Genomic DNA, 14,116 nt, shown 5'->3' with positions numbered 1-14,116 from the left:
GAAAAGAAGAAACATGGGAAAAACCACATGGCCTTTCCCAGTGCTAGCTGTCTGTGCTGGGGTGTATGAGTTGCAAACTTTCACAACTCTGAAAGCTACAACACAGGTTACCTAGCTAGGGCAGTCTGCAAAGAGTCATCTTTTTCCCTCATAGAACACAAGAAAAAGGGAGAACTGACCCACGCTGCAGTAGGTCACCATTCTGGAAATCTTTCCACCACACTGTCCATGGCAAAAGTGGAGAGCCAGGCTTGCACATGGTTAGAAAACTTAATAGTATGGAGAGGTAAGAGTCCCCAGTCCATTCCCTACTGGAGTTACAATTAAGTTTCCCTATCTTTATCTGCTTTTGTGGCATTCATATGCTAGGAGGCATTTTTTTTTTTTATGGTGCCAATTTTAAATACAGTTTTATTTAAGACATTGCATTTTCCACTTAACAATACAGTACTTATAAAGTGCAATGTTTATTTCCTTTCCCTGTGCACATATTCCATATTCAAGTATCAAGAATGCCCAGTTTTTTTGCTATAGCAGCTCAACATTATAACTGCCATGGAATTTGCTACAAATTTGGGTCCTTTGAATATTGTATGTGGAACAATGCTCAACCTATTTATTCTCAGATTGGTTTAGTCAACCTCTTCAATGGTGGGCCCAGAGGAGGCACCACCAGAGGGAGGAGCTCCACCACCAGGGAAGCCTCCAGGCATTCCTCCTGGCATGCCCCCTGCACTCTGGTACAGCTTGGTGATGATGGGGTTGCAGACTTTCTCCAACTCTTTCTGCTGGTGTTCAAATTCTTCCTTCTCTGCAGTCTGGTTCTTATCAAGCCAGTTGATGATTTCATTGCACTTGTCAAGAATCTTCTGTTTGTCTTCATCATTTATCTTGCCCTGAAGTTTTTCATCTTCAACAGTTGCTTTCAGGTTGAATGCATAAGACTTCAGTGAATTCTTGGAAGACACCTTGTCCCGCTGTTTCTCATCTTCAGCTTTGTACTTCTCAGCTTACTGGACCATGCGCTCAATATCTTCCTTGCTCAAGCGGCCCTTATCATTAGTGATGGTAATCTTGTTCTCTTTTCCTGTGCTCTTATCCACGGCAGAGACATTGAGGATACCATTAGCATCAATATCGCAAGTGACCTCAATCTGAGGGACACCACAAGGAGCAGGAGGTATGCCTGTGAGTTCAAACTTTCCAAGTAGATTGTTGTCCTTGGTCATGGCATGCTCACCTTCATACACCTGAATAAGCACACCAGGCTGGTTGTCGGAGTAGGTAGTGAAGGTCTGTGTCTGTTTGGTAGGAATGGTAGTATTACGCTTGATAAGAACAGTCATGACTCCTCCAGCAGTTTCAATACCAAGAGAAAGTGGAGTGACATCCAACAGCAGCAAATCTTGAACATTTTCAGATTTGTCTCCAGAAAGGATGGCTGCCTGGACAGCTGCACCATAAGCAACAGCTTCATCAGGGTTGATGCTCTTATTCAGTTCTTTTCCATTGAAGAAATCTTGGAGAAGTTTCTGAATCTTGGGGATACGGGTAGAACCACCCACCAGAACAATATCATGGATCTGAGACTTGTCTAACTTGGCATCCCGAAGAGCTTTCTCTACAGGTCCAGGGTGCCACGGAACAGGTCAGCATTTAATTCTTCAAACCGGGCACGAGTGATAGAGGTATAGAAGTCGATTCCTTCATACAGAGAATCAATCTCAATACTGGCGTGGGTGCTGGAAGAAAGTGTACGCTTAGCACGTTCACAAGCAGTATGGAGATGATGAACTGCCCTCTTGTTTTCACTGATATCTTTCTTATGTTTGCGCTTGAACTCTGCAATAAAATGGTTGACCATTCGGTTGTCAAAGTCTTCTCCACCTAAGTGGGTGTCTCCAGTTGTGGACTTAACCTCAAAGATCCCATCTTCAATAGTAAGGATTGACACATCAAAAGTGCCACCTCCTAAGTCAAAGATCAGCCCATTCCTTTCAGCTCCAACTTTTTTGTCTAAGCCATAAGCAATAGCAGCAGCAGTTGGTTCATTGATGATTCTAAGTACATTGAGACCAGCAATAGTTCCAGCATCTTTGGTAGCCTGACGCTGAGAATCATTGAAGTACGCAGGTACTGTGACAACTGCATTGGTAACAGTCTTCCCAAGATAAGCCTCTGCGATTTCCTTCATTTTTGTCAAAACCATAGAAGACACCTCCTCTGGATAAAAGCTTTTTGTCTCTCCCTTGTATTCTACTTGGACCTTGGGCCTGCCAGCATCATTCACCACCATGAAAGGCCAATGCTTCATATCAGACTGGACAACAGCATCATCAAATCTCCGTCCAATCAGGCGTTTGGCATCAAAAACTGTGTTGGTGGGGTTCATAGCAACTTGGTTCTTGGCAGCATCACCGATCAATCGTTCGGTGTCCGTGAAGGCGACATAACTTGGGGTGGTCCGGTTTCCCTGATCATTGGCAATTATTTGCACTTTCCCGTGCTGGAAGACACCCACGCAGGAGTAGGTGGTGCCAAGATCAATGCCAACTGCAGGTCCCTTAGACATGGTTGCTTGCGTGTAGGCCTGGCTCGGGTTGAGAAGAAGACAGCAATCCAAAGATCTGGCCCCGCGTTCAATCCATTTTTTTTTTTTAACACAAAGGAGTCACACTATATTGTCTGTACCTTATTTTTTTCCACATTAACTCTTTTTTTTTAACATTATTTTTAATGACCATGGAATAGGTCACTGAATCAACCTGTCTTAATTTATTCAACCTGTTTACCTGGTTATTTTAAAGTGAGAGTTGCATAGTCCAAAAAAAAAAAAAAAAGAGTTGCATAGTCATTTCAGATTTGAATTATCTTCCTGGTTCCCCCACAAATACTGTAAATGCAGTTTTTACCCGAGGGAATTTTGCCTGCCTCCTTCTACTCACCTCAGCATGGCAGCACTGCCAGTGAAGTGATGTCTACATATTAGCGTCACTCAAGCCACATAACAAACAGGAGCACAGTAACTTCCTGCTTCTAAGCTTCGCCAAACTATGTGTGAAGACATATGCTTCCCTCAGTGCCTGAAAACTGGAGGCAGACGTACTGTCCTGAGGCCTTGATATTAATTCTCATTCTCTTTAGCATGAGATATGGCCTTGTTGGCACAGAGTCTGGCTTGAGGAGGAGAACCTCATATTCAGAAGTATTTCCTCAGGAACACCTGAGTGGCTCAGTCAGTTAAGTGTCTGCCTTCAGCTCAGGTCATGATCCCAAGGTCCTGGGATCGAGTCCCACATCGGGCTCCTTGCTCAGCGAGAAGCCTGCTTCTCCTTTAGCCTGCTGCGCCCCCTCCTCATGCTCTTTCTCTCTCCAACAAATAAATAAATAAAATCCTTAAAAAAAAAAAAAAGTATTTCCTTAGATACAAGTATCTGGTTATACAATCGTTTATGCTAATAATAATTAACAATTCATAATATGCACTGAAATATTAAAAAATAATTCAAACCTAAAGGCATAGCCATAATGGGGATTTTGATCCAGCTAGGTATTACCTGGCAGTGGACACGGTTTCCAAAAGCTGAATGACTCCATCAGGGTTTCTAAAGCCCAGGAAGGCTGTGCCAAGAGATACAGCAACTGCTCCTACCCATGGCTCTCTCCCCCTCTGATAAATTAGTGTCTCCTCGGTGTCCCACAGTAAGGCATGAACTCCTTCCATCCCAGTATATACGACACAACCCTCCTGCCACATGACTTTGGGCCTCCTCCCATCAAGAGGTAGAATCCATTTCCCAATCCTTTTCATCTGGACTGGCCGGTGACTTGCTTTGACCAATGTCACTTTGGTGGAAGTGACATTTTGTGACAACTAGGGTAAGACCTGAGGAAGACTACAGCTTCTAAGTTCATCCCCATGGAGGGCTGTCCTGAAACCACAGAAAGCCAGTTCAACTAAAGGAGAATTACAGACTAAGTAGGAGAGAAGAACCATGTGGCCCAGCTGACAGACTGACATCCAATGTCAGGCGAGAGATGCTTGGGGACCTTCCAGCTCAGCCCACCCTAAATGCAGTTCAAAGAGTAGTCCAGCTGAAATCCATAGAAAAACTGCCCAGGTACCCGAAAGAATTGTTTTAATCCACATTTTGGGATGGTTTGTTAGGTATTAATAGTTAACTGATATACCTGACTAAATAAACAATTACATCAGAAAAAATCTGTCACCTCCCCCCTCTATTAGTCTGTAGTCTATCTAAACGACTTTAAAAAGAAAGGAGAGAGACTTGAATGATTGGAGTGCCCTTGCCAAGACAATAAAAGTAGGAGCCAAACAATATATTACAAACATTCTGGAATCATCTAGAATTGATCTGTTCAATAAGGTGGCCACAATCCACCAAAGTGATGATTTAAATTTAATTAAAATAAATTAAAAACAAATACAGTTCCTCAGTTGTACCACCCACATTTTAAGTGCCCAGCAGCTGCCTGTAACTAGTGGCTACTGAGTAACACAGATATAGAACATTCTCATCACCACAGAAAGTTCTATTAGACAGCATCATAATCTCTTTAACATGAAGGCATTACCAATTTTGGAAAAAATAAGCAAAAGTGGGATTAAATGTGTTCATTTGGTTATATAATATGCTTGGGAGCCACTACTGATCAACAAGGGCTAATTAATCGGCTTCACATAGAACAAGCAGGATTTGTTCCAACAGTCCTTCAGTATCATTTGCTAAGTGATACTGTGTAACAATTCTGTCTAGCTGCAAAAACATATTCTAATTTTAGGCCCAATATAAATGGGGGTACTCCATTAAAAGAAAAACAAACAAACATAAACTTTGATTCCATTAGAATCAAAATTATAACCCAAAAATCAAAATCATCAAAATCATTGTCATTGCCTTACTATTCTTCACGATCTTTTCAATAATACAAAGCAATTCATGAAAACCTAAGTTTACATAAAACCACACAGGTATTATAGAATCTTAAAAGAAAGTTGAAGCATTTCTGTGGAAATACACTGTTTTTCTTCTTTTCAGCCTGTTTTCCATGCAGCTTTTATACTTGAATAGCTCCCCATCCCCCAACATCCCTGGACTTATTTACTTTCAAGACAGCAAAGAAACTGGAAAACACTAGTGCTGTCCAACCCCACAAAACACCTCAGAATAAGAAAGGATCTCCCACTGTCCTGGAGAGAGTGACAAAAGACACAGTAAAGTCGGGTGTCATGGCCATTCTTGTTCACAGCAAGTAGGATGCTTACTTGGTGAATAAAGTCCATAAGGAAAGAATGGGCCTTCATCTTGTCTTCCAGCTGGTGAAGAATAATCAGTGATGTATTGCTAAACCCAGGTGCTTCTGTTGAAACACAAGAACAAAATTTAAACACATAATGTACTGGCTTTACAATAATTACTGCTATTAAATTAAAAACTTAAAAAATATCTATACACCAAAGGAAACTACCAACCTTTTCATGGAACTATTTGCGACTATTTGTAGTATTACCCAAGATTTTTAAAAATTTAGATGAAAATTTTGGTAGTTTGACACAATTCATACCATATTTATTCAAAACACAAAACCTGTTATTATTAATCATTTATATCATTCTAGGCTTGCCAGCTTAAAATGAAGTCAAAGAAAAAAGGTAAGCACTGATGTTTCCTTCTTAACCCTCTAATGAGGCTTAGCAAACTTGCTAAGTAGCAAATCAGAGGGAGAAATGGACACTGCAGACAGTTTGCTGGTACCTGGGAAAGCTGAGTGCCTGTGATGCTGCGGTGGAAGTGTAAGGACAGTCACCCAGGGCAGAAAGGAAAGCACAGAGCAGAGACATGATATGCTCACTTCTATATGCTGAGATTAGCTCACTGCCGCTCATTGGGAAATTTATAATTTTTATTAGGCAAATACAATGATTATGCCAAAATTATCATTTAATTTGGGAGCTAATAAGTAGGTGCCAAATGCTTATCCATGCCACCAATTTCCCTTTAGAAATTAAATGGTAAGAAAGCTAAGTAGGGCTAATTAATCTGCTTCACATATAACAAGCAGGATTTGCTCTAACAGTCCTTCAGTTTTTATCACGTAGATATGTTCTGAGCCTTTTTCAAAATCTACTATAAGGTAAGTTATAACCTTTTAAAAAAAGTAAACTAATAATTGCTTCAAAAACTAAAAAAAAAATGCTTCAAGAAATGCTTTAATGGGGTGCCTGGGTGGCTCAGTGGGTTAAAGCCTCTGCCTTCGGCTCAGGTCATGATTCCAGGGTCCTGGGATCGAGCCCTATATCCAGGGTCCTGGGATCGAGCCCTCTCTGCTCAGCGGGGAACTTGCTTCCCTTCCTCTCTCTCTGCCTGCCTCTCTACCTACTTGTGATCTGTCAAATAAATAAATAAATAAAATCTTTAAAAAAAAGAAATGCTTTAATAAAGAACCATAATATGCTCAAATCATATCACTGCATAGTATGAAAAGTAGAAGTTCTTACCCTCAGGCACAGACTCAGCCCACCGTGGGTCAGACGCTGGGTAGTCATCCACCAGATCCACACTGATTTGTGTAACAGCTCTGTCTAGTTCACAATCAGAATCCAAATCAGAACGGGAGGAAAAGAGCTCATCAACCATCATTTGAGCATGACCTAGATCTTTTCTGAAATAAAATTAGAAAATAGAAGTATTAAAGGAGGCAAACCATTTTAAAAATTCACCATGAAAAAGTTAACTACGGGGGCATCTGGATGGCTCAGTTAGTGAAGCGTCTGCCTTCAGTTCATGACCTTAGGGTCCTGGGACTGAGCCCCGAGTCCGGCTCTCTGCTTGACGGGGAATCTGCTTCTCTCTTCCCCTCTGCCCCTCCTCCTGCTGGTGTTCACTCACATGTTCTCTCTCACACTCACTCTCCCCCCACCTCTAACAAAGAAATAAAATCTTTCAAAAAAGAGGAAGGTAATAGTTTTTAGTCCAAAGTTACCTTTTCTAAAAAAGATTTATTTATTTGAGAGAGAGAGAGAAAGAGCATGCCAGGGGAAGGGAAGAGGGAGAGAAGCTCAAGCAGACTCCCCACTGAGCTCAGAGCCCCACACAGAGCTCAATCTCACCACCAGTGAGATCTTGACCTGAGCGAGTCAGACACTCAACTGACCAAGCCACCCAGGTGCCCCAAAGTTAACTACTTTCAGTAACATTTATTTAAAAGGAGACAATCATTATGCATTTATTAATGCAATAATTATATGTTGAGTATTTACAACATGCTAGGCACTGGAGCCAGAATGACAAGACGTTAAAATACACTCTAAGACTTCACCAAGGACACAGTGTCACAAGAAGCCAGAGAGTTAAATAAGTAGTTACATGTATACTGTGACATGAAAAGAACAGAGCAGTTGCTACAGACCACACAGAAGGGAAACCAAAACCATCCAAGGGGCAGGGAAAACTCCCTGGAAGAAAAGGTAGATAAGCAGAGGCCTACAGCTACAGAAGGGGAGCAGCGAGGCTGAGGGGACTCTGGAGAGGGTACACGGTGGCAGAAAGAGCACACATCACACCTGTGAGTAAGTACGTCCATATCTTAGCAAAGAACTGAGAGCATAGGGAAAAGGAGGTCACCCAGGGAAGAAGCCTTCCAGGGCAGACTCTCAGAAACACCACCAATCAAAAGGCAGAATACATAAAACCTCACACACCACGTCATGGAGTTCTGGCACTAGAAGGCACTTCTTAGGCACTAAGAAGAAAGTGTCACAATCTGTTCTATTTTCCCATCTTAGGATATGGACAGGGGGCAGAAATACTCAGATAGGAAGTTCCTGTAGGGGCGCCTGGGTGGCTCAGTCATTGGGTATCTGCCTTCAGTTCAAGTCATGATCCCAGGGTCCTGGGATCGAGCCCCGCATCCGGTTCCCTGCTCGGTGGGAAGCCTGTTTCTCCCTCTCCCACTCCCTCTGCTTGTGTTCCCTCTCTCGCTGTGTCTCTCTCTGTCAAATAAATAAATTAAATGTGGACAAAAAAAAAGTTATTGCAGAAACCCAGACAAGAAAGGGGGGTCTCCACTAGCAGTAGCTGCAGAGAAGAATGGAGACAAGTAGTCGGGTTTGAGAAAAAAAGAGATTTGAGGTAAATATTGGCAACTGTTTGGATCTGATATATTTTTGCTCTGAAGCTGAATGTATTATGGTAGGACATTTTTACCAGTGGCAGAAACAGGGGGTAAAAGAGAAAGAATAAGCTTTGGAGAAGACAAGCAAGGCTGTGGGCACGTTGAACTGAGATGCTTGTAGAATAACAGCTACTCTGGAACATTCTTCGTTTGTATATAATGGCCTAGAGTACGGTAAATCTGTGTTTCCTTGGCAAATGAAGTAAGTAGGAAATAAAAAGGGAGTAGAGAGAGAAAAATTATGATAGACAATGGCAAAGGCAGACAACTTTTCAGGTAGTTTAGTTATAAACAGGAACAAACAAAAGGGGTAGTAGATCAGAGGGGGACACAAAGTCAAAGACTGGTCTTTTTCTTTTCTTTTTTTTTAAGATTTATTTATTTGAAAGAGAGAGAGAGATTGCAGTGGGGGGGAGGGTCAGAAGGAGAGGGAGAAACCCAAGCAGATTTGGCACAGAACATGGAGCTCAACAGGGGGTTCCATATCAGAACCCTGAGGTCATGACCTGACCCAAAACTCAGTCAGATGCTTAACCAAATGTGCCACCCTGGAGCCCAACCTTGGTTTTTTTAAAATGGTATATTAAATATGATTAATGGCTGGTGAGAAGAAGCCAGCACAAGAGAGGTCAAAGATATACAAGAGGAATAACAAAACATAGTCTCAAGAAAAGCAAGAGACTGTGGCATTCAAAACAAGGACAAAGAGGGGTGCCTGGATGTCTCAGTCCATTAAGCACCCACCTTGACTTCTGCTCAGGTCGTGATCTTGGGGTTGTGGGATTGAGCCCCATGTCAGGCCCTGCACTCAGCGGGGAATCTGTTTGAGATTTTCTCTCTTTCTCCCCTCCCCCGCCCCTCCTTTCTGCTTGCATGTGCACACGCTCTAAATGTATAAATGAAATCTTTAAAACAAACAAAAAAGACAGCGATTCTTTTTAGAAAGAGCAATCCTTCCCACTTTATAGGGAGCGAAAGAGGAAAAGCAGCTGCAGTGCAGTAAGTGTGTAGGTATTAAGTCCAGGGAGCTGCTATCTAATGGCTTCTATTATCTGTGAAGTAGGAGGCTGAGCCCTCTGCTAAGTATGGGAGAAGAGGCAGAGAAATGGAAAAGGCTGAGGAGAGTTAGAAAAGCATTGAAATGGACTCTCGGTAGAACAAGAGATGGGCCTGAATAGAGAAACACAGAAAACCTGCCTAAAAGTGTTTAAGGCCAAGCTGAAGCTGGAAACCTGGTTATGCTACAGGTTATGGGAATACAAAGTTCACTAAGGCAAGATAATCAACAATTAACTATTTTAATTAATAGAGTAAGTTTCTTAAAACTGTCATGAGCAAAAGATCTTATATTTATATTGAGTCAAGTGCAAATAAAAATAATGTAAAAATTAATTTCAAAGAAACCATGCCATAGAAACAGCAATATTAACCTCAGCAAAAAACGAAACACAGAACATTTTTGAGTGCAATCCACTCATTTCAGCCGCTAGGGAGCATGTGGCAATGTCTGAAGAGAATTGTGGTTGTCATAAGTTGGGGGAGGGTGCTACTGGCACCATGTAGGAAGAGGCCAGCTGTGGCTGCTACACATTCTACAATTCACAGGATAGCTCACAGCAGAACATTGTATGGCTTCCAATGTCAACAGTGATGAGATAGCAAAACCCTGCTTTAAAAGTATGATTCCATTTGTGAAGAATCTAATTCCTTAAGACTATTAATAGGTTCATACCAACCCCAAAATGATTTTGTTAGCCTCACGGGGTAAGTTGAAGGCACAGCTGTGCTAGAGATCCATGACCCTATTCCTCAGGTTACTATACCCTTAGAACTTCAAGTCAGGGGATTCCTTTTCGAGCTTAATAATCTTCCCCTACAGAACATTTAGAAATGACTACATGGGGTTGGATAGCATCTCTCCATATCCTCATTCACCCAGAACCTCAGAATGCGACCGTATTTGGAAATAAGGTTTTTGCATATATAATTAGTTAAGTTATGGTGAAGTTATACTGAATTGGGGTGGGCTCTAAATCCAGTGACATCCAGCGATTAGGAGGACATGTAAAGGCAGACACCCAGGGAAGAAGGCCATGTGGTAATGGAAACAAATGGAGTGATCCACGTGCAAGCTAAGGAATGCTGATGATTGCCAGCAACCATCAGAAGCTAGGAAAGAGGCAAGCAAAGATTCTTCCCTAGAGCTTTCAGAAGGAGCATGGCCCTGCTGATACCTTGATTTTGGATTTCTGGCCTCCAGAACCACGACAGAATAAATTTTTATGAAATCACCCAGTTTGTAGTGATTTGTTACAGTAGCCCCAAGAAACTAATACAAGGACTATGGTGACTTGCTGCTCCATTATCTTAAATTTTGAGATGCCACAAGTCTGTCAAAATTGTTAAAGGACAAGCTTGTGTAAGACACAATCATAGTATTTTAATCTAAATCCTGGCAGGAAGACTAAACACCATGCAACATAGCAAAATTAAAAGAACACGTTTTAAAAACAGAACCAAAAAACTTGTCTAATGGTGCCCTCTTCTGGATGAGAAACTAAGATCAGTAGATTATTTTGATGGCACAGAATTATGTGTGTTTTTTAAGATTTTATTTATTTGAAAGAGCACACAGCGTGTGCACAAGCAGGGAGAGGAGCAGAGGGAGAGGGAGAAAAAGACTCCCCCCTGAGCAGGGAGCCCAATATGGGGCTTGATTGCAGGACCCTGGGATCATTACCTGAGCCAAACGGAGACCCTTAACCAACTGAGCCATCCAGTGGCCCCAGTGGCACAGAACTGTAAAACTTTATGTGCTATTCCCCCTGTGGGAGTGAACTCCTATGCATCAAATACCACTACTGGTGAGACCATGGCATCACAAGCTGAGAACTGGGGGATACAGAGGTAGTAAACTCTGACTATAACTTCAAAACAAAGACCTGCCAGATAAACTAATGAACCTTCAGACAGCCCAATGGCGACCCCACTCAACACTTTACAGAGAAAGAAACAAAATTCCAGAAATGTTAGCAATCTGTCCAAAGTTTCACGCAGCTATTTAAGGGCAGAACAAAGGCTAGATCTCAATTTTCCTTAGTGTTCATTCAAACGTGAATTTACTATACCTTTTAAGGAAGGTACATGATATGCAAAATATATCTTTAGGACAAACAAATGACTGAATTTGCCTTGAATCTGGAAGTATTAGGTCATCAAGTGTGGCAAACTGAGTATCATTCCCCTCCCATGTGCACACTCCCTATGGGCACCCTCCCATGCAGGGGGAGGGGGGCTCGCCCCTGTAATTTGCTATGGCCAATAGGATACTGGCAAATATGACCCAAGCCAAGATTTGAAAAGCATTTGTACGCTGAGGCTTAATCTCTTGCCACACCTTGCCACACATGAGATATGTAAACAAGGCTAATCTGCTAGATGATTAGAGGGCACAGGATCAGAGAGATGGCCAGAGCCCTCGAAATGGGAGCGCCTGGGTGGCTCAGTGGGTTAAGCCTCTGCCTTGGGCTCAGGTCATGATCTCAGAGTCCTGGGATGCAGCCCCGCCTCAGGCTCTCTGCTTCCCCCTCTCTCTGCCTGCCTCTCTGCCTCCTTGTGACCCCTCTCTCTCTCTGTGTCAAATAAATAAATAAATAAAATATTTTTTAAAAATGTGAGCAAGTCTAACCAGGCTGGCACTGATCATGGACAGTGAATTCAGATGGGAACCATAAAATGGCCACCTATGCCCAACCCCAAATGGCCAGATTGCAGAATCATGAGCTGTATTAAAAAAACAACTATGTTCTCTGGTGATTTTATATGCAACAAAACCCAATGAATAGGCGAAATCTAATTTCTCTGTAACATCTAAACCACTATATGCAACTTATTTGCCTTCATAGTATACATAAAACACGCTTGCTAAATGTCTTTCATGACCACCATTTTTAATAGCATTAATCCATTAAGTGGAGAGAATATGTTACACCATGCTTTTTCCTAGACTAATTGGAAGCCTCTTATGCCTATCAAGTTCAAAGTAAGTTTTTAACAAAGCTTTAATAGCACTGAAGCTCAGAAAAATCTTCTCCGTGGTGGCATCTCTCCTCCACCTTACTCCCACCAGTCAACCAATAAGTAGCATATATTAGTCAAATGTGTCCCTAGGCTTAAATTAAACAGGCCTAATTTAAAAAACTTTTCATACCGGCAATATTGCAGAAAAGCAGCTTTTAACAGTTTGGTTTTATCCTCCTGGGCTATGGTTTCATTCTTTGTAGAAGGCTCAAAAACCATACTCTGTCAAATAAAAACACTCTAATTTAGAGGTGAAGGTATCAAAATATTCTGAATTCTTGGACAAAAAAACCAGACAGCAACAACACAGACACACAGCTGTTTACCATGTTCTTTATACCAGCAGTTTACTTAAGACATTTACTAAAACAAGATAAAATGGACTAAATGATTGACTAAAGTCTTATCAAAAAGGCATATATATAACCAAAGAAATCCTGAAAAATAAAAAACTGTAGGAGGTATAAAGTTATACCACAAAGGTATCCCAGGTACCAAGTTACACCACAAAGCTGTAGTAATCCAAACAGTACAGTACTGGCATGAAAACACACAGATCAGCATAACAGATTAGCGAGCCCAGAAATCAATGCACAATTATATGATCAACTAATCTTTAACAAAGGAGGCAAGAATATGCAGTGGAAAAGAGACCATTTCTTTAACAGTGTTGGGAAAACTGGACGGCTACATGCAAAATGCATCTGGACCATTTCTTACACTACCATTTCTTACCTTTCTTACACTACACACACAAAAAAACCCCTCAAAATGTGATTAAGGACCTAAATGTGAGACCTGAAGAGAGCAAAGGCAGTAGTTTCTCTGACATTGGCTGCAGCAACATTTTTCTAGATAGGTCTCCTAAAACCAAGGAAACCAAAGTAAGTTATCCTAAATCCTTATCTTCTATAATAGGAAATCAACAGATGTCTAATATTGGTGAACTAAGAGATGGCAACATATGGTATTACTTAGAAATAATGGAGAAAATACCAGCAGAAACAGGTAAAAGACTGAAAAGGCTGCTTCTGGAAAGGACAGAAGAGATGAAGGAGGTAAAAGAATTATGTTTTCATCACAACTCTTTTAAAACTGTTATTCTAAAACATTTGTGGGAAATACCCTGACAAAAATCTTAAAATCTTATGGAACCACATTACCTCATTGCTGGGTCCAGCAACTGAAGATGCTAGGGAATCTTCAAGGTCTTCTGCTAATATAGACACACCCTCCCTTGAAGTAATAGACACCAACCCACTGTTTCTAGAAAAAAGGATAGGAAAACCACCGCAGGAACCAGCTCCTAAAATACTATCTCCTAAAAGAAAGAAAAATACACAGACATACGTAACAAAAAAATGCTTTCTAAAATCTACCTCCCTAAGCAGAAAATCATCTTGATACACCAAGAAATTTTTTTTTCCTTTACAATAATCTTCCTACTTTGAACTCAGCTTTTTAAATCCAGATCAAATGTCGGGAACCTGTTGTTATTTGAAATACAGGCTCTGTGTCATTCGGTTTGGGGACAACAAAAACAAACCTTGCAAGACAGCAGTGGGTATGATAAGCCAAAAAAGAAAATTATTCATTCTACAAAACTCAGAATGAGTTTTATTGAGTAGGTCAATGGAGACGGGGAAAAAGTCTGTTTGCTCAATTCCTTATTAACATTCTCCCTACCCAAAGTCAAGGCTCTTGTGTTAAAACTAAAAAATCTAGGTTCCAATTTGTTGCCTCACTTGGATTTTGCCCTCTTCTCAGTCTCTTTATCCTGACTAGACTGCTTGCTTTGCTTTTATTCACTCCTGGCTGGCTCCCCCATCCTCGGCCGCCA

The 14,116-nt window shown here is 41.3% G+C and overlaps 1 protein-coding gene, 1 long non-coding RNA gene and 1 pseudogene across 3 annotated transcripts in view; 1 reads left to right on the top strand and 2 right to left on the bottom strand.

The window, feature by feature from the left end:
- LOC309857724 overlaps positions 1–14,116 on the top strand; it is a 143,181-nt gene that overhangs the window by 30,791 nt on the left and 98,274 nt on the right. The gene's annotated exons all lie outside the window — the stretch shown is intronic.
- Positions 1–14,116, bottom strand: part of NUP133 (nucleoporin 133) — a 58,768-nt gene that overhangs the window by 26,107 nt on the left and 18,545 nt on the right. The window contains exons 11-14 of the mRNA XM_082718881.1: positions 13,440–13,597; positions 12,407–12,498; positions 6,521–6,684; positions 5,288–5,382 (exon numbers count right to left, since the gene is read on the bottom strand). Coding sequence (XP_082575007.1) covers positions 5,288–5,382; positions 6,521–6,684; positions 12,407–12,498; positions 13,440–13,597 — 509 coding nt within the window. The remainder of the gene's footprint in view (positions 1–5,287; positions 5,383–6,520; positions 6,685–12,406; positions 12,499–13,439; positions 13,598–14,116) is intronic.
- Positions 452–2,666, bottom strand: LOC309854706 (heat shock cognate 71 kDa protein pseudogene; annotated as a pseudogene). Its single transcript has one exon. The product of its transcript is annotated as a heat shock cognate 71 kDa protein pseudogene (transcript).

This window comes from Mustela nivalis (genome assembly GCF_964662115.1).
Source record: "Mustela nivalis genome assembly, chromosome: 2".
NCBI lineage: Eukaryota > Metazoa > Chordata > Mammalia > Carnivora > Mustelidae > Mustela > Mustela nivalis.
Note: the sequence above shows the minus strand (reverse complement) of the source record. Positions and strands in the feature narration are given on the sequence as shown.